Source organism: Pocillopora verrucosa, chromosome 6 (genome assembly GCF_036669915.1).
Source record: "Pocillopora verrucosa isolate sample1 chromosome 6, ASM3666991v2, whole genome shotgun sequence".
In the NCBI taxonomy this organism is placed as follows: Eukaryota; Metazoa; Cnidaria; class Anthozoa; order Scleractinia; family Pocilloporidae; genus Pocillopora; species Pocillopora verrucosa.
The window spans coordinates 10,322,196-10,342,806 of NC_089317.1; the positions used below are offsets into that span (position 1 = coordinate 10,322,196).

At 37.4% G+C, this 20,611-nt stretch overlaps 1 protein-coding gene across 6 annotated transcripts in view; it reads left to right on the forward strand.

Annotated features, from left to right (window-relative positions):
* LOC131777682 (fibroblast growth factor receptor 2-like) overlaps window positions 1-20,246 on the forward strand; it is a 22,367-nt gene extending 2,121 nt beyond the window's left edge. For 2 of the 6 annotated variants that reach the window (XM_066168343.1, XM_066168341.1), the window contains exons 2-20: window positions 221-595; window positions 4,533-4,799; window positions 4,938-5,171; window positions 5,989-6,095; window positions 6,725-6,783; window positions 6,925-7,121; window positions 7,648-7,680; window positions 8,412-8,528; window positions 8,922-8,940; window positions 9,316-9,358; window positions 9,667-9,946; window positions 10,649-10,759; window positions 12,857-13,047; window positions 13,231-13,353; window positions 13,560-13,630; window positions 13,957-13,997; window positions 17,340-17,436; window positions 17,656-17,755; window positions 18,239-20,246. In XM_066168343.1, coding sequence (XP_066024440.1) covers window positions 221-595; window positions 4,533-4,799; window positions 4,938-5,171; window positions 5,989-6,095; window positions 6,725-6,783; window positions 6,925-7,121; window positions 7,648-7,680; window positions 8,412-8,528; window positions 8,922-8,940; window positions 9,316-9,358; window positions 9,667-9,946; window positions 10,649-10,759; window positions 12,857-13,047; window positions 13,231-13,353; window positions 13,560-13,630; window positions 13,957-13,997; window positions 17,340-17,436; window positions 17,656-17,755; window positions 18,239-18,304 — 2,531 coding nt within the window. In that variant the 3' untranslated portion in view covers window positions 18,305-20,246. Of the gene's footprint in view, window positions 1-220; window positions 596-4,532; window positions 4,800-4,937; window positions 5,172-5,988; window positions 6,096-6,724; window positions 6,784-6,924; window positions 7,122-7,647; window positions 7,681-8,411; window positions 8,529-8,921; window positions 8,941-9,315; window positions 9,359-9,666; window positions 9,947-10,648; window positions 10,760-12,856; window positions 13,048-13,230; window positions 13,354-13,559; window positions 13,631-13,956; window positions 14,001-17,339; window positions 17,437-17,655; window positions 17,756-18,238 lie in introns of those variants that run through there. The other 4 variants (XM_066168342.1, XR_010717879.1, XR_010717881.1 and 1 more) reach the window with 4 other exon arrangements.
* The last annotated feature ends 365 nt before the right edge of the window (window positions 20,247-20,611 follow it).

Sequence of the window (20,611 nt, forward strand, 5' to 3'; positions counted from 1 at the left end):
TGATGACATATCCTTAAAATAACTTAATAGAATGCTCCAGAATATGGAGAAGTTTCTAGCTCAGCTTATGCAATAGCATTGTGGTAAATCAATGTTCTATTCATTTTTGGGGACTTCATTACAATGTGTTTGATTTTAACATATTAATATTGCAATGTTCAGACATTTAACCTGTCCCCACTGTATGTTGTATTAACTGGTTAATTTCTTTGTGCTGTAGATGCAAACATCACATGGACTCTTCCCTCTCCACAACGTGGTCCACTCAGCAATACAGACACCTCAGTTCGAACAACTTTCAAAGTTTTAGATGGTAGTTCTTCTGAGTTGCGTTTGGAATGGGACTTTACCTTATCTGGTGAATCACTTTTTCGTTTGTCTTGGAAAATAGATAGCACTGATGTAATTGGGACTAAAACTGCATCTGGAGCTCTTACATTATTTCCAGCCTTTAAAGGACAATTTAACATCAGTCCTAATGATCGTGCCACACTGATAATCCACAATGCAACAGCTGCTGATGGAAAGCAAATCACATGCACAGTGACCACTGATGTAAGGGATTGGAATGATATAATTAGTGTAGTTATAAAAGGTGAGTGTTCATTTTGTTGCTTTACTAAATGTATATGTACATCTATGTGTATACCTAATTCAAGTATCTTTAGGATTATTTTGCTTACTGCACAAGAGAATGTGCATTATGGTTCATATGTAAACAATCAGCAGTGCCTTTCTCAGGGTACATGTGCAGTAGAAAATCAAATTGTGTGATTGTTTGGGTAATTGGGGAGGATTACACAAATTTTACATGAAGCAACTATTTTATAACTGAAATCTGAGTAAATCTTATACTTTTTTCAATAACATAATTGGGGAATTCCTTCTTTTTAGGATAAACTTTGTGATATTTTATGGTGATGTCAGTTTTATTTTTAGATTGTAGGCTGAAGATTAGAAACCATCTCACATAAATTTAACATTGTTGATGAGTGAGAGAGAGGCAAATGAAATGGTTTGATGCTATTTTTTTTTTTTAATGTTCTACTTAGCCTTGCTAAAATTCTCAGCAGTACTTAAAGTTTATAAGCCAAATTGTTACAAGCATCTGTTTCTTTCTTTAATCTTTTTCTCACAATTAGCCAAAATGTGACACTCCATGTGCTTTTAGGAGCAATTAGTTGATAGCACGCTCACATCATGCTTCCACTTGAGAACAGAATAAATTTTTACTGTAGATCAAGTATTTTTATAACTGTACTTGAAATAGTCATGAGAGGCAAGGTAACTTAACTTGACTGACTTACGGCAACATTTTTCTAAAGGGAATACTCTCTTCAGCACTCAAGTGTGCTCCAACCCAGTAATTTGCTTCTCTCTTTATATGACATTGTGTGTGGTTTTTGAGCAAGAGCTCTTTTTGATGCTCTTCATTGTATGTTTTCTATTGCTACATGTAGTTTTTCTTTAATCAAGAAAGGTGACTGTACTGGACATGCATATTCTACAACAAGTCTTACTAGTGATTTTATGATAAAGCTCTGAGAAGATTTCTCTGTTTCTGCTGCTTACTGAATCAGCTTCAGTAGGCCCAGCATTTTTAATCCTTGTTCACTGACACATCCAAGTGAATTGACCAGGAAAATATCTCTACACAATGACACAGTTCCTTGTTGAAGTTGACAGATTTTAACTTTACATTTTGTAGTGATGGTACTGTTGTTGACTTTCATCCTTCTTGTGGGTGATTCTCATGACTTGGCATTTTTGGGGGTTAGATTTAACTTTCCAACCCCTTGTCCAGTTCTCAGGTCAGAATTCAGGTCTGACTGCAGCACTGATGTGTCATCAATTAGCTTAGTTCGCAATAAATGCTGTGTCATCTATGAACAAATTAATTGAAGATGTAACAATGTTCAGTTATTCATTTATGTAAGTAAAAAACAAGATGGGCCCAGGGTTAGACCCTGAGGCACACTTGATTTTTCAGATGACCAGTTGGAGTAGGCTCCATATATCATAACTGTCTGTTATCTGCTCTTCAAAAAGTGTCTAAACATAACAATATGGACTCACCAATGCAATGTCTGTCTATTAAGTTTGGGTGGAAAGTGCTCATTAGATACACAGTAAGTGGTCAAGATGCCCAATGTCTAGCACAATGTCATGTTGCCCAAAACCAGAGTCATGTCACCCGAAATTTTTAGTTATGTTGCTCAAAGAAACAGTGATTTATTAGATCAGACTTACAGACTGTAAGTTGGCAATAAAGTTAAGACATCTTTTTCACTTAAGTGGTTTTCATTTCCAACAACACCATGAAGACTTTGACTATGCAGAAAACAATCAGATCAACAGAATTGAAATATGTTTTAGTAATGAATCAAAAAGCATTGTTTGTTTGTAATGCAGTCATACCCATCGAGTCCATTAACATTCAGTCCTTGCAAATCCAGAGGATTTGTACATAGTTTGAGTCAGTTTGGGTAGATTCACACCTGTTAAAAACATTTAGTGATGATTAAAACTCTGGTTAAGAAAGATGTCAATTCCTGTTCATAATAAGTAACTAAACACCACAACATACAGAGGCCTGTTTTGGGACCAGACAGTTTATTAAATGTACATATCCTATGTAAATAACACACTAGACTATTACATAACTAAGATATTGGACGAATACACTAAACCAATGCTCAGTACAAGTGAACAATAGTTCCCAAACGACACTGTTGGCCAGCAGTTTTTGTTATGTTTCAGGCCAAAGTTTTGGCCAACTGTCTAAATTCAACGGGCTAAATTCAGTGAATTTTGTTGCAAATATTTACTAACAGATTTCTTGGAATGAAATTTCCACATGTGGTGTATATGACTTTACACATAATCCGAGGAAAAAATTTTTATTTTGCCTGAAGTGCCTTGGAATTTGTGGAATTTGATGGAATTAAGGAGTGTGTTCAAAAGGCCATTTTGGAGAGAAACTTCACTAAATTCCAAGTCAATTTCATACCACTGGTTTGGCTCATGCACTAAGATGAAGGTAATAAAGGTTTCAGCACATTCTGCTAAATTAAATTAAATTTTGACAACTTTATTCTCAAAAAAACTAAGAAAACTGAAGTTTGCTATCCCATACCTTCTCTAATACACAAAATAGATGGTCATAATTGCCATATTTCTCAAGCTATTTTTCACTCAAAACCAATCAGAGCATGAGACTATAAACATTTGCACTATCTGTAGCCACAACACCTTCCCTGTGGTGTTGAGGCATCTTGGCAACCATGCTGTGCATTAGCAAGAGATGGAAAAAGTAGTAAAAAAGGAGAGGTCACATGTTCTAGGCTTTCTCTTGAGTAAAGAAAATTTACATCCCTTGCCTGGGTAGTGAAAAGAAAGTATGTCATCAGGATCATGCAGCAAAAATGGGAGAAGGTGCAATTTTATTTTAAAGTCACAACAATCTAACAAAGCGAAGGAGTTTTGCAAGTGTGGACTTCCCTGTTAAGTGATTTGGGTTTAAAACCTTGTTTTCTGACCAGAAGGTTCTTTGTTTTGAAAATTTTAGCAGGTCAAGTAGGGATAAGTATTAATTAAGTATATTGAGGATTCAGGAATTCAGAGGTTTTCATGAAGATAATGTGTCATGAGACTCTGACTTCCTGTTTTATTTGATTTCAGTGATTTCTTTATTTTACATAATTTATACAGCTGCATACTGTACACTATATATATGGTGTCAGTAGGTGTGACTTTTTTGCATTTTTCAGAGTGAGTGAATTTATTGCATGAATTTGTTTCTTATCTGGAAATTTAAAACCATGTCAAACAAAGTTGTTGTCTTCTATTTCTGACAGTAAATTGTGGGTTTATTTAAAATGGTCAAAGCCATCTGTCCCAGGGATGAAAGAAGGGCATATTTATATTCTAATGTATTTACAAACACATCTGTGTGAAACTCTCACCACAGCAACCAGCTGAAAGATGCCTTTTTTTCTTTACATAAAATCAGGCATGTGAACTCTCTTCTTGAAACTCAGGTTGGCTAGGATACAAAAAGTTTAAAGCTCAGCTTAGCATAGATCCCACCAAGAAGACTGACACTTGTAGATTCAGAGAATGTTTTTCCTTTTCATTGTTCCTCTTTTGCCTCATGCTCAGCTGGTCAATTTAGACTGAGCAACAAAAGGGATGCAGAGACTAACTTTTCATGCAGGTTTGCTCATACAATATTTCTTATACCTGCCTTTTTTTTTTAAATATTGAAAAAAACAACAAAAACAACAAAACTGAAAAAACTAGACATCTTTTTGCTCTGTAGTGCTCATACTGGTAACATCTAAAGACAGTCTTTACACAATGTGCTCAGTTACACTGTACATGTACAGCCCATGTCACTGTGAATTTCATTTGCACATGGAAGGGATGTGGAAAAGTGTTTTAGTGACATTAAAAATTGTTACTCAAGTGTACTGAGTTTTTTTTTTCAATAAGCTCTTAAAGTCTGCTTGTGATTATTTGTCTGCTGTTAGTTCCAGCAAAAATCCATCAAATTAGAGGTGAACAAACTGTTCTTGAAGGTGGCAACTTGAAGTTAACATGCAAAGCATCCGGTAAACCAGAAGCAAACATCACCTGGACGAAAGAGAAGGCAGGGAATCATGGAAATAGTGTGCTTCAAGTAGGAAAGGTGCTGACTATAACAAAAGTTAGCAGGAATGATTCAGGAACTTTCAACTGTACAGCATATAATGGTTTTGGTGAAGCGGATAGCCAAACAGTTCATGTGGATGTCACTTGTGAGTATGCATTGAAAAAATTTTAACTATGGTGCTACTGACAGATAGACACTTTCCATTGGTGACATATTACTTGGTGCACATTTGTGTTGATACTGTTTTTTTAATATGATTTTTATTTTCTAAATTGATGTACAGATCCACCCAAGATTGTTAAATTTAAGACTGAATATTTTGTGGATGTACAACAAAGTATAGCTCTTAACTGTCAAGCAGAAGGAAACCCTCCACCCACTTACACTTGGATTCCCTGTGACTCAGAACAAGGTTGTGACAAGAATACTCTTCATATTTCACAAGTTCTTAATAATGCCAACCATACCTGCAGAGTGGCCAATTTACTTGGAAATGATGAAAGAACAGCCAGTGTTTGTAAGTTCCATTATACATGTAGTCTTGCATACACTATACAGTTATGTAGTATCTTCATACATGTACCAAGTTGAACATGACATTTTGATTGGGTTTTCAGAGTTGAGCCAGGGGTCAGTTAGCCTCTCTGGTTGTAAAAGCCCAAACAGTGCTTTTACTTTGTCTTGGTGGATAACTCTCTCTTTTCTTTAAATAATTACAATGTACATGTAATACATTGATTATTTTATTACATGTAAAATGCAAAGAAAGCAGTGCAGTAATTTAAGCTTCAGATGGCTTACACAGAGATGAGTATCAAAAGTTGGGAGAAAAGCTGTAGTCAGGGCTTCTGACAAGGTACAGGAAAAATTGTAATTGTATGGGATTGGCTTTTTTCCGGAAAATGGAGTTAGTTCTTTCATCTTTTAGTCATCGTAAGCTGAAGTACTTAAGACCTACGTATTTTACAGTGTGCATCAATTTTACAATGTTTTCATTAAAGCAAGAGAAGCCAAATGACACCTTGCTGCCTCTCTATATTTTATTCAATGCCATGCATTCATTTGACAAGTAATCAACACAACCCACCAATGAGAAATATGATGAGAAGTTGACTAGTGCCCAGGATCGTGTAGGCTATGGCAGAAACCCCAGTTGTTCTTGTTACAAGCCACTTACTGAAAGCAACGGACATCTCAATCATCTCTGAGGTTAACTACATGTAACCTTAGAACAGTCCTAAAGTTTTACAGAACCCTGGTCTTCAAACAGATTACCTGTAGCAATAAAAAGATTGAGTAAATCTTGTAGTAATGATTTTTCTTCTACTTCACAGACATTGGAGGAAATGTGATTAACATAACTATTGTCATCACAAGTGAAATATGTATAGATGGAAAATATAACCACCAATCCTTATTACTGGAGAAATTTAAAGAACTGGTAACTTAATGTTCATATAACTTAGATATTGCTGTCACAGCTATCAATTAAACATTATACTAGTTTACATTGGAGGGATTTTTTTTCTCACAAATAAACTGTGTGCCTGTGTTGAACTTCACTTGATCTGTTAAATTGTTAACTATAGTTTTCACTGAGTGTTGTTTTTACTTTAGGGTCAAAAACTGATGTGCTGGCTGTATAATAATTAAAAGGAAATTTGGCTGGTGGAGAGTCTGACAAGAATATGTCATTTAAGTCTACAGTGTTTCTTGAATTCCTAGATGGCACGCAGTCTGTTAGAGTTCTGTTAAATCTTGAACTTGAAAAGCTTGCCACAATCTTCTTATTATTGTTTGTTTATTATAACTTATATAGTGTTTGCTCATGGTCTGTATTTGGGGCAATAAGAGGCCTGGTGCTTTTTTTCCAAATTAAAATAAGGAGCAAGTGACATTCACTGAAGAAGCACCTTAAAGAAACAACTGATTAATACTCAGGGACTGATTCTCAGCTGATTCTCGGCAAAACAACCATGTTCAATTTAATACATAATATTTGACTTGTTCTTATGTGTGATACATGGTCACTAACATTTTAAGACACCTGATTGAAATGCTTACTTGCAGCTTGACGAGGCTTTTGCTGATAAACCTGGCTATGAAGGAGTGCAGTTGATAAGTGTGAGGTATGGGAGTTAATGGGATTTAGATGATTGCCAGTTTATCTTGCTTCCAAATATTTTAATTTAAAAATTTTATTATTTGCCGTTTTGTTTTCTGTTTTCCATATCTTGTCACTCTAACCCTCAGTTAATGTCTGTTCTAAGGTGTGGAAGTATCATTGTTGACCTTGCACTGAAATTCAACTCCACTACAAAGGAACAAGATGTTATCATAACACTTAATGACGCTGTGAAAGATGGAAAGCTGGGAGAGTTCAGCGTTGGTGCCATAAAAGGGAAAAGATCTGATATGGAACCAACAGGTGAAGGTGTCACGTCCCCACTTGACAGGTCCTATGGGGGCAAGTCCCCAAAACACTTCACACAAAAGTTTTGCAAGTTGATTCATGAATGTCCTTGCCCTGCACTAGGTTGTGAGCACATTTTTTGTGGTGTGAAAAAAAAAAAAAAGGTTTTGAAAGTTACTGTATTTAACTCAAAATTGGTACTGTAGTAGGTTTTAACAGAGATCTGAGAACCTAGTGTATTGTGGTAATGACAACAATGACAACCACAAGCAGCCCCAATTTCAGTGCTAATAGAACAGTGTCTGTATTGCGTGCGCGCACTTTTGTTGTGCACTTCGTCAAGTTTACTTTTGATTTCAATGCAAACACGCAAGAAATGGTTAGTATGTTTCCCAATATCTCGTGCTTTTTATTTACCTAAATTAACTTTTGTTCAGTAGTTTTAGGACGTGGTTCATTTACATTTTTCTTTTTTTTTGTTGAGATGATTAATAGGGAAGAATAATGTGTGGCCCACATGAGTCCAAACATATAGCAGCCATGCTTGTTTTCCTTAAATTAGTCGTATATTTTTTTGTAGAATCTTCAGAGCTTCCAACTGGGACAAAAACAGGTAAAGCATCCTTTTATGACAAATGCCAGACTTTGGAAATGTTTAGCAATGAGAAGTTTAATCTGATTTTGTACCCTCTAGACACTTATGACTTTTAGTTTCCTGAAAATAAGAAATAAAAAACCATTACTGTCCAACTGAATCGAGTTTTAAGTTTTGAGTCCAAGGACACAATTTTGCATGTCTTACATAAGGTAATACTCTTCCATCTTTTTGGTTCAGGGAACAATTTTGTAGCTTTACTTTTAACGAGCTTTAAATGCTGGTAATGGTGACAGATTGTAATCTTGGTTTTCTATTGTTTTGTGTCATTTTGTCTGTGTGACTAACCCTGGCTGCGGAGAAAGGTGAGATCTGATTGTGCCCGATTTTATGTACAAGTTTGTGGATTGAGAAGTGGGTGCCTCTATCTTATTTTTTCTATGAGTAAACAATTGGAAGTTGTGGTTTAAAAGCTTGTAAAGAGGGAAGAACATTTAATATAAATTAACGGGTATTTCTTTTAACCTGGTATGTGTATAATTTGCATCCTCTATCTTTTTCTGAACAAGTACATATGCATTGCATCCTGTTAAGTTCCTTATGTGAATTGTGAAACAAAATTGTGGGAAGAAGCTAAATTGAGTTGTGGTTGAATTTCAAAGGTTTCCTGACCATAACAAGAATACAGAGGCAGATCCTTTATGATAAGATCATTGAAAAAATTATCTGAAGCTTATCACGCTTTCCAGGTACTATAGGTGTTATTGTTGGTGCAGTGTTTGGATCCGTTGCTGCACTGGCTGTTGCTGGAATATTAGTTTGGTGGACTTGCAGGAAAAATACGCGCCATACGAGAGGCACTGAAGGTAAGTGTTGCATATATGTTATGCTCTCAAATGAACACTAGTTTTGGCATTCTAGAAATACATCCCTAATATTTTTCCTTTTCCCAAGACTAAGCGCAACCTTCAGTTCACTCCTTGCTGCATTATGATCTTCGCTCTAGCAATTTCTTTATTTTTGACCGAGTAGTGTATTATAAACTAATAATGTGTTTTGCCGTCATCTATTTTTTGGCTAGCTAGTTAATGTTAAAAGACCTGGCTTGATGTTGTACCCTTTAAGACTCAACTTGATGTACACCAAATAGACTTTACTTTGCTTTTGAGCAATAAGTTTTGCTAGATGCCGACTATTTTAATTGTTTTGCTTCGCTTTGCTTTTTATGTTTCCTCGTTTTGTTTCTTTTTGTACTAAAGAGGTGGCAATGACCGGAAGGTGAGACTTTTTTTTATCAAAATGTAGCTGTCTACTTGGGTTGTTCGTTTATGGTTCGATCGTTCTGACAATTTTTAACACCCACATTGTTTTTCATGTGAATGTTTGCGATTGATCCAATGACCACTAACTTTAAGGCACTCGTGCGCAGCAGAGATGCACTGTACACTTTTGGACAATTAATTTAATGTTTGTCACTTGTTCAATGACCAACATATGATCTCTCATATAGTCTGACTGTAGCCAAGCCTTTATCCGGTTTCCAGTTGCTTTTCTAACTGGACTAAGCTGTCTGGAAAGTTTTTTCGTTATTTAAGATTTTACAGTTAGAGAGAATTTGGTTTGTTTTGTGATATCTTTGATTTGCTGTTTCAGAACATTTGGAAATTCAAGTAATGAAACAAGAGGAAGTACTAATGTAGGTGATGCAATGAAATCTTATACTTTCATATATAGATAGTATTTCCTGTAGTGTTAGGTGCGTTTTGTTTTTACATTGCTGTCTGTACTGATAGTCCTCCCACTTTAACTGACAGTTTACTCGAGCCTAGAAAGTTGTCCTCCTTACAGATTTTAAGTAAATTATTCATTGATATTGTCAAATAAGTCCGAGTAAATAATGGTTTATTTTTCATAAGACAGCTGATTTGAAGATTTGAAATAGTTTCATAGCAACTTAGGTATTTTATGATCTTTTCTTAAATTGAAAGCAGCTTTGTCTCTAAGATTGCAGTCGAATTGTCAAAACCTTCTCAAAGCCATTACATGGCACTGAATGACAGAACTCGTTCACAAATGGTGGCAGATGCTAGTCCACTCAGTGCTGAACAAATCAGCAAGTACGCTTCTCTTAATCCATACACACGCTCTTGGGAGATCCCCAGAGAACACGTGACGATAAAGCAGATCATTGGAAAAGGTGCTTTTGGTCAGGTTGCTAAGGCAACAGCCGTTAACTTACAGGGAAGAGCCAAGAAGATGCTCGTAGCAGTTAAAATGTTGAAAGGTACCAAGAAATAAAGTCATGTTCTACTTGGTCTTTGGACTGACTTGGAAGTCTCTCCAAATTGTTCCATTTTGTTTTATATTTTTTTATAGTGATTTTCATTATATGCTTCTGCATAATATCCAAGCTCTTGTTGAGAGTAATTACATTCTATATGACTAGTACACAGTTATGTCCATAGCTTGAAGCTTGTTCTACTTGATGTAGCGATGAAATTTTAAGATGTAATGTAAATATCCCCTTAAATTATGGTTGCATTTAAGAGCCTCACCACTTTACGTTGACGAAGAAAAGCACCCTAAATATGGTTTATGGTAGAGTCGCATGATATCTATCTATCTATCTATCTATCTATCTATCTATCTATCTATCTGTCTGTCTGTCTGTCTGTCTGTCTGTCTATCTATCTATCTATCTGTCTGTCTGTCTGTCTATCTATCTATCTGTCTGTCTGTCTGTCTGTCTGTCTGTCTGTCTATCTATCTATCTATCTATCCGACTATTTATCTATCTCTCTGTCTGTCAGTCTGTCTGTCCGTCTATCTTTGTATCTATCAGTCTGTCTATATGTTGATCTATCTATCTATCTACTGATTTATCCATCTTTTTACGTTTAATCGATATAAAGGTACCGTTGAATGATATGGTCGTGATTCACTTGAAATGTTATTCGACGACGATTGATCGGAAATTCTGTTGCAGAAAACGCTTCTGAATCAGAGAGAAAGGATTTGCTGTCTGAACTTGAATTGATGAAACAACTTAAACCTCACCCTCACGTTATCAAAGTCTTGGGATGCGTTACCAAGTCTGGTAAATACTGAAATGTTTATCATCAGCTATAGTTACTGTCAAACAAAATCAGGTTTTAAAGTATAGATAAGTTTTGTTTTTCTTGGTATGTTGGTGTTTACCTTAAGATATATTTGCTCTTAATTTGTATAGAATACCGTAATGATGCGATGTGGCACCCAAGGCGCTTATTTACTTTTGGTAGGCAAGGGGAGGGTGCTTATTTCAAAAAAGGTGGTAATCGGGGACAGGGCGCTTGTTTTTTTTAATAACCAGCAGAACGTGCAAAACAAAGATTTGATGTTTATTTGAAAAGGATTTTAAAAAATGGAAAACGGGCTTGTTCCTATCTAAGAGCCAATAAGAGAAATCACGGCAAACATTTCATTCGTTTGAAGGAACTGTGCAATCACATGGACATAATAGTTTAGAGACTGAGACGAAGGCCACTGTTTTTGTAATGGACCTACATGTGAACATTTTAAACGAAGATTAACAATTGTTGATCTCAATGCACATGTACTCGAACAGTGCTATCGCTGAAACAGAAGAGGGACGCTCATTGGAATGTGACTGCTTATTAGAATAAGGGTACTTCTTAAGAAAAAAAAAAAATTCGAGGAGGGGCGCTTATTGAATACACTACTCAACAGTTTACTCCCTAAAATGGTGTCCAGTCACTTAGTACACACGGCCATTTCGTACCGAGTCGTTTGTAACCAAACTTTGTCCATTCGTACCCAATGTGAGTCGGTTTGTACCAGAAATACTTCACGAGCGAGTGCGTGAACAGATCTCCGTTGTTGCGTACAACAAGCAAGAAGAATCAAGCGAGTAAGATTCGAGCAAAATTCTGTTGTATGTACTTGTGACCTCCTTGACGTAAACAACTAGATTATTGCCTAGCGCTAGGTTAGTGGGATTTTTTAAAATCGAACAGTCTATTGTTTGCACTTGTCACTTTGTTAACAATAACAGCTGGTGTAAGTCTAATTTTTTTCTTCCCCTTGGAATTACAGGTAATGAATTCGCTTATTCAAACAAAAGAAAAAAAACAACATTAGCTAGTCGCGTATATGAAAATGGATGCCCCGGAAAGAAAACTTATTTAACGCAGGGAATATTGCTATTTAAAATAAAAGACCGACCTTACTTTAATCATACTTAACATATCAAACATACTTTATCAGTATGAGTACGAAACAACTTAACTGACTGAGTACGAATTAAGTGGGCTTGGTACGAAACGACGGATAACCTGTAAAAGCGATCTTTGGGTAAAAGTAGATTGCGATTGCTCCTTCCTTTTTCGGGTAAGTAAAAAAAAATCAGAAATGTAAGCACCCCGCGCACACCTCTGGAAGTGAGGGGCACGCAAAGTAGACAGCGTTAGGATACCTCATTTACTCGATTGATCATTGCGGCTTTTATTATGTTTTTATTGTTTTCGAGGAGGCCTTTGTCCATTTAATTTTCCCCGTCACTCCAATACCCATTATTTCCATTCATGTCAACTTTTCGGAAAATCCGATGACCGACACGTAAAGCTTGAGTATATTCTATTGTGTGCACGTGTGAGGTCTGGATGGGGTTTATTTGACAGCAAAGAAGTAGTCACAGTTCTATACTGTCTGCTAAAAAGCAGCGTATACAATCAATAAGTGAGATCTAAGACTAGCAAAGTTTACTGGTGGACCAAAAATGGGCTGAGACTTAAACTGCGTGCATAGGATTTGCGCACATGTTGCAAATATGAACTGGTTAGCTGTGAATACTCTGCGAGGGCGGGAATCTTTCCGGTAGTAGATCTTGAAGATAAAACATGACCTGCCTGAAACAAAAGATTAATACCGTGTCAATTCAGAGGCATCGACATCTTACCCCTTTACAATTGATTTTCCGAGTTTAGAAACGTATGGTTACTTTGCTTATTCACAAGCATTGGGAATATCATCGAATTGTATGGAAGTTGATATTTTATTTGCTTATTACCGTTGAATAAACGTCGTACTCTTCCAAGTGTCTGCGGCGTTTATTGGAGGGCGATGTAAATTTGTAATCTTGCTTTTTTTCTGCGGCTTGTATCGAGTATTTGTGGAACTTTTTTTGTCTCCCTAGAGCCACTGTTTGTGCTGATCGAATATGTTCCTTTTGGGGATCTGCTGGGTTACCTGAGGAAGAGTCGTGGATTAAATGATACTTACTACAAAGACCCGGATATCAAACCACAAACAAATCTGACCGCACAGCAGCTGATGAAGTTTGCTTGGCAAATCGCTGATGGAATGTCCTATTTGTCATCGATACCAGTGAGTGATGTAATTATTCTTTGAATGACGTCCTTGTAGATAAGGCCTCATTTGTCACTCGGTATACCTCACTTTCCATTGAATCGTAGACTCATTGGCTATCGGATGTCAGATGAGTCACCCAAAAATCTCTCGATTCGTTAAAAGGTGTTTTCCAAAAGAAACTTTCTCTCTTTGTTTAAGGTTATTCATAGAGATCTTGCAGCTCGTAATGTGTTAGTTGGAGAAGGGGAAACGTGCAAAGTGACGGACTTTGGAATGGCCAGAGATGTGCAAGAGGACAATATTTACGAAAGAAAAACCAGGGTATGAAGGATTTAAGAAAAGACATGTTGTCGTAAACCTTGGATTTTGTAGCTGAATACGCTTCACTTGCGTGACTGCTTAACGAAAATAGGCTCAGTAAATCCTGTTCAGTTTTTAGGAACTCTCATTACAATGTGCTTGCCATTTGGAGCATTGGTACTTTTTAAGGACTACACCAACTCCTTGTATTTTTGCTTCTTATTTAGGGGCGTCTCCCTGTAAAATGGACTGCAATTGAAGCGCTGCTTTATGGAAAATATTCTACCAAGAGTGATGTGTTAGTATAAGGAAGTCATGAACACTGCAATTAGGCTTAATGATAATGGTTTTGTATGAACTGTTTTCAAGTCTGCTAAAAGTTATTTGGTTACTATTGCATTTTGGCCTTTTTATTTTGCTGGTGTGAGGTCATCACAGTAAGAAATGGTCATAATCATTTTCGCATTGTATTAAAGGTAGTGACCAGGGATGAACTCCTATGACCTGTTCACTGTGTCTCTCCCCACCCCATTCCCCCTTCCCTTCGCCACCAAAGATGTTTTGATTATAATTTTTCCAGGCAAGAAATGTTACTTCCTAACATTTATCCCGTTTGTTTTACAGGTGGAGTTACGGAGTCCTCCTTTATGAGATTTTCACGATTGGTAAGTTTTTAGGCGGATGAACCATCCAGTAATTATAATAATAATAACAGTTTATTAACAGCATTTCCATGGGTAAAATGGCTTTACATCTGTTATACAAACATAAAATTGGGTATTACAATAAAATTTTAAAAAAATGCTATAGATCAGGATTACTTATAATAATATACACATGCGTATCTCTACGAAATATCTACAGCAGCTTTTAAAATTTTATGAGTTTCTTTTGAAAAGGTGTTAAAGTCCGGGCAGGATTTCACTGCAGCCGGGAGGGAGTTAAAACGCTTAGCAGCTCAGTCTTGAAATGTGCCTGACTTTAGTGGTATTTTAAGGTTAATAGTTTCGCTGAAACGTAAGCATCTACCGTGTTGCACAGCTTCAAGCCTCAGATTCATGGGCCAATATTCATCATACAGGGCTTTGTGTACTGCTTTAAGTCCCGACGTTCACTCATTGGTAACCAGCCTAATTTAAATAGAGTATTCACAGAGTTCACATGGTGACCCGTGACAAAGCCAGCAGCCGAAAACTGAATATGCTGAAGCTTTTTAAGCAGATTTTCACTGAGCGGTTAAAATACAATGTCACTAAAGTCTAAGCGTGACAGAACTAACGATTCGGAAAGATGCTTTCTTAACCTATAATTAGTAAAGTTCTTGATTTTTTTAAGCGTGGCTAAGGTACCATAACATGAAGCAGCTAAATGTTTGATATGGTTGTCCCATTTGAGGTTATTGTGGATGTCAACCCCAAGCAACTTTGTAGATTCGACGCGCTCAAGAGAGTTGTCTCTAACAGTGAGTTTAAGTGCGCGATCTGCTAATTTGTGGTGGGATGACATTTGCTGGGTGACGAGAACCATGAATTTGGTCTTATTAGGGTTCAAAGCAAGGTTAGAGTCCTTAGACCGTGATCCAAGTTTGGTAAGGGATTCGTTTAAATCGCACGTCATTGATTCCAATTCCCTTACTGCACAGTGGGTGTAGAGGGATGTGTCATCAGCGTATTGAGAACAAAATGTAGTTAGATCGATGTTGTCTCGGAGGTCTGATATATACAAATTGAAGATCATCGGCCTGAGGATCGATCCTTGAGGTATTCCAAACTGTGACAATTTGAGGTGTGATTTAGTGTCATCAATTTGTACGAATTGTGTTCGACCAGATAAATAACTAAGGAGCCATTTTAAATAGTTCTTGGAGAAGCCCAGTTTGTAGAATTTCTTTAGCGTCGTCTTGAAACAGACCATATCAAAAGCCTTAGAAAAATTGGCGAGAACCATCAAGGTGACCTCTTTCCTTTTCATAGCGCGCTTTATATTAGTGGTAGAGTGCCCTTTACGGAAACTGGAGATGTTATCATGAAGAAGAGAGGCGCTATTTGCAAACTCAGACATCTGCCAGCCGACCAACCTTTCGAACACCTTAGACAACACCGGTAATATCGAGATTGGTCTTAGTTCGTCATTGGTCGTTGGGTTGTCTACCTTGGGTATAGGCGACACTCTGGCGATCTTACAAAGCTTTGGGAAGTATGCTTCAGTTATACAACCGTTAATGATCCTAGTAAGGGGGCCCGCCAAGTTATCAGCCACTAACTTTACGAATGTAATTGGAATGTGATCAGCTCCCGTGGAACAATCGGACCTTAAGGTTCTAATCACTTTGAATACCTCTTCTCTAGTAACAGGAGAAATGTGCAATCCAGTATGGTCATCCGAATTATCGGGGAGATTTTCGATCAGTCCAGTCAGCTCAACTTAGGGGGTCGCATTTACGTTAGGAGTTCTTTGCGCTGCAGACACGAAATGACCATTCAGCTCATTAGGGTTGAAGCGCAAAGGTTTTGGGCTAGGCTTGAGAATTCTGTGGATGACCTTTCATGCTTCACTTGACTTATTTGGGTAAAGCGCTACCTCAATAAAAGCTTTACGGGCAGTTCAGATAGCAGCTTTCAGTTTGTTCCTTACTGAACGAAAGTAGTCCCACTTTGTATCAGAAGGGGTATTGTGGGCCGCATATCTGGTAGTGTCTCTCTCCTTTTGTAGGTCTCTAATGTTGAGACATTTCATCCAAGGCACTGGTGGCCTAGTAACACGTATCCTTTTTAACGGGGCGTGTCTTTCTATGCATTCTAGAATCAGGGAGTTGAGGATCTCGAATTGTTCGTCTTGATCGTCCGAACATGATATGATGGACATGGGAAGCGAAGAGAAATCCTCTACAAAAGACTCTTTGAAGTTTTTCATATCCCGTATGTTTTTAAACTGCGGTTAAAAGCGGGGCAAACAGACATTGATGCAAGTGTAGATGGCGTCGTGATCACTTATTATGGAACAAGGTACTATACCTGTGTCTGTTACCTTCTGTGGGTAGCTTGTGTTGAGGTGATCTATAAGAGTTTTTGTTGTCTTTGTGATTCTTGTTGGATGCGTCACTACTTGCGTTAATCCAAAGATGTCAAGGATGGTCTGGTACCTTTTTGTAAGGTAGTGGAGAGGACTAAGCATGTCGATATTGACATCATCAGTAAGGATGAGCATGCCATCCCACGACACCGTGAGATGACCTGGCAAACTCTCGAAGCAATCTAACCAGCTAAATGGATTTAGAATACGTTCAGAATTATAAATCACCCCCACCAACGCTTTGCTGTACTTGTTTCGGCCGGGAGTCTAACCAGGTGTTCCATCTCTGGACAGGAGTTCTCTATGTCACGTCGGCGCTAATATTCTATATTGTCTTTGATGTGGGCGCCGACATCTCCTCCTTTCAAGCCTTTCCTGTTTCTAAACTCATTTGCAAAGCCAGGTATCGATACGTATTGTAGTAGTTGTGGCTGGTCTCTCAACCAGGTTTCGCTGACGGCGATAATATCTAACTGCGGAAAACTGTTGACAGGTAGTAGAAACTCGTTAAAAGTGGACGCTAAGACTTGTGTATTAAGATGCATAATCCTGAAATGTGAGGTTTTATTACGAAGAGGTTGAGCATCATCAGATGGACTTGATAATGCAGCATTCCGAGTGAATTTTGTGACGTCGTCGAGTATCTCAGCATCAGGACATTTGTAAAAAGGCAAAGCCGCCATTATGCATTTATCGCACAACCAGTCACTGACCATTGATCTCCAGTTCACACATTTCCAGTGAAAGCATCCGGTACAATTAACACATAACATGCTCTTTTGATTGCATGAATTGGGAGGACACGAAGTCATGAAGTAAGCAGGGTGTACCAGTCCCAGCAGAATTGGCTGGCCTTAGCTGGAAAAATTAGTAATGGAAATACATCCGTAGAGCCTTTTATTTTAGAGTATATTAACTTTACCTGCTCTATTCAGGTGGTTCACCTTATCCAAGGATGGATGGAAGAAAAATTGCAAACTTACTTCAAGAGGGATACAGGATGCCTAAACCACAACACGTGGATGATAAATTGTATGTTAATATCGTGTTGTTGTTGTTTTCCTGATAGCTTTTATCGTACAGTAATATTTGTCCTGCTTTTGTTCGAGTGTACTATTTCGAGTTAATCGCGGTTGTTTATATCTTTTCTCCTTTTTCATAAAAAGATGATATTCTTAAACTAAAAAGCTTGTTCATTAAGGATAGGTCCAACCGTTTTTAATAAAGCTTTTTTCTTTGACATCCCTTTAGATATGACGTAATGACAAAATGTTGGAAAGATGACCCTAACTTGAGACCATCTTTTAAAAATTTGAGGAACGAACTCAAAGAAATGGAAAACCAGTACAAGGTAGGATTGTAGATTTACAAAGAGCGTCTCTCTATTTTTTTTTTCTTTTGAAAGTTTGATTGTTAGAATCTACCACCATCAACTTAACTTGATAACGGCGTCACCATGAAGGAATCGAAGTGTAGTTTGCGGTTTCAATTTATCTCGCTATTGGAACAGCTTTCAATTGAGTTTCGAAAGTGGAAATCGAAAATGAAATTTAAAACCAATTCCAGCTTAATCATACACTTTTTTGCGCGCCGTAAAGAGGTTGCCTGATTCTACTTTGAGTTGTCATTGGTTAATGTTCATGTTAACCTTTGTTCTGATTGATGGTTGTGAATACTTTTGGTTTAGTCTCTCTAGGGTTAGGGTTGGTTGGTTTTTCGACAATCAATTTAAAACTTTTCTATCTAAAATAAATTGTATCAGCAATAACCTCTCTTTCCAGGATAACATAATTTATACCCTTTTTCATATTTTCTTTCATCTTTTTTTTTACAGAGACTGATAAACTTAAAAGATTACGATGATCGACTCTATGTTAATGTTGACGATCTTGCCATGTGAGCGACTGAGTTATTATACAGGAAAGGATGGAGTAATGAATATTGCAGCCCTATGACATCATCTCTTACTTTCCTTATATCTTTCACATGAACCCACATTCCTTGCTGATTAAGCAACTCTTCAAAACAAGCTGTTTAACAGCGAAGCGAGGCAAATCGCAGCTTTCATATCTTTATATATGTTTTTTTAAGCTTTTAGTCTTGGAAAGACAAACGACTTTGTGTTAACGAGTTTTAAAGCTGCAACTCGAATTTTTCCCCCTAGCGTTATAGATTTATATAAGTGTTTGACACAAAACATGTATTTTATTTTAAAATGTTCTAACGAATCCACCAAAAACAATAATCCAATTTTGCATCCGTCGTATTGAAATTGAAATTTGCGAGATATGTAAGAACATTGTAAAATTCATCGTTTGAGATCCATGTGCAGGTTCATCGTTCGGAAGTAAAAAGCACGGCGCACGGTTTTTACGCCACATTCTCGACTCTCGACTCTCTCTTCAGTTTGTATAGCTATCCTGTGGAGATTAATTGGTTCGCCATCACCTCAACGCCTTACATACACACACTGACAATAATTTGACATGGCAGATAATGATAAACGGGACTTCACAACTGTTGACTGGTTCTTCAGACATTCAAATTGTTCTCATTCTCCCGACTTTTTTTTCTTGTAAAACTCGCAGTGCATAGTGCCACAGCATGCGTGGATATCGGATAGGATTTCTGGGCTAAATTTTATAGTCTCTCCAAACCTCAAATCCAGTACTTACTGCGAGTTTCGATTTCCCAACTTTCCCGACGGCAAATCTCGAAACGGAGTCCATTTCAGCAGATTCTTGGTAATCCGGAAAATATCAACAGATTTCTGCCCTCCTTCATGCTAAACGAGTGCTGCATGTTAAGTTTGCCCAGTCTGGTACGTTCTCCTTTGAGTCTTCCTGCGGTGGAAATCTTATCGTCGAAGCAGTGCTCTGATTCACTCTGTGGTATCTCCATTCTTCGGACTAACGTACACAACGGTTTGCGTACTTTGGTAGATTCATAGCTTCTACTTCTCATCTTTAACAACGTATCATGTATGTGTGGGTATATTGTGTTATGAAACTCCTTTAAACTGTCCTTATAGAGAGGATGGAACGGCTTCAAAAGAAGCACTTGGAAAAAAAAAAAAAGAGGACGAATAAGCTAGTGGCATCGCAGTAGATGATACAAGTGAACTTGAAACTTTAATTGATCAAATGATAAATCGAGAAAAGTTGGCAGAAGAATCCAGAGAATCTGAGGGAGCCCTAAAGAAGATTGAGACAGACAAACTGCAGGGGAAATGCGAGAAGAGGCCGTGGAGCGGTTTAGAGAGACCAGAACAAGATCTGAAGCTGCGGGTGAGCTGTAAGGGAGGTAGACCAAACGAAGGCGGATTGGAAATGATGCGGTGGAATTTCTGAAGGGAAAAACAGAGAAGGAAAATAAGTTTCGAGCGGAAGAACTTACCTTAAAGAAACGACAGCAACAACAAGAAGCTGCCAGACAGGGTCAGATTTTAGTAATGATGCAGCAGCAACAACAATAGACAGCAGCCATGATGACCCTTATCGAAATATTGCTACCAAAGAAATCTTAAAACATGGCTCAAGATCTCTGCCTCTTTGTATTGTTGATGTTACTCTTTGCAGGGCTTTTTGTGTTAACTGTTGGTTTTTCTATTTTCTTTAAATTAAAAAAAAGGAAAATTAAAATAAAACTGTTTGATAAAATTTCGAACCAGAATCAAGCTTAGAGCCCAAGAAATAAATGTCAAATGACACAATTTGGAAGAAATTGACAGTTCATCAAAGTTCTCATCAAAGATTGAATGCAAAAATATTATTTCTTTAATTATTCTCACAGTCACTTAATGTATGGACAATACAAAAGGACTTAAGTTGTGAAACACACATGTACAATTGACAGTTGTATTTATGTTCCATTTGTCATTTGGGGAAAAAAAAACCTCGCCATTCCTGAGACTCAACTCTAGGAACTCTTAACTTAAATGCAATAAATGTTGAATTTTTACACCTTTTTTAGGAGAGGTAATTTTGCAAACTAGGTCGGTGAAGCTCAAAAAGTTCTGATGTTTGGTTGCCATAGAGGCAAGTGAGTGCATTCCTAAGAAGTGCACACACCACATACATTTTCCCCACACTGCTTAGTCCAATCTTCAGATTTTTTTTAAGTCTTAAAACTTGAAATAATTGATGACATCCTCAAACAACCACCCCACTGCGAAACGAACTTCACTCATTGCTGCATTGTATGCCTG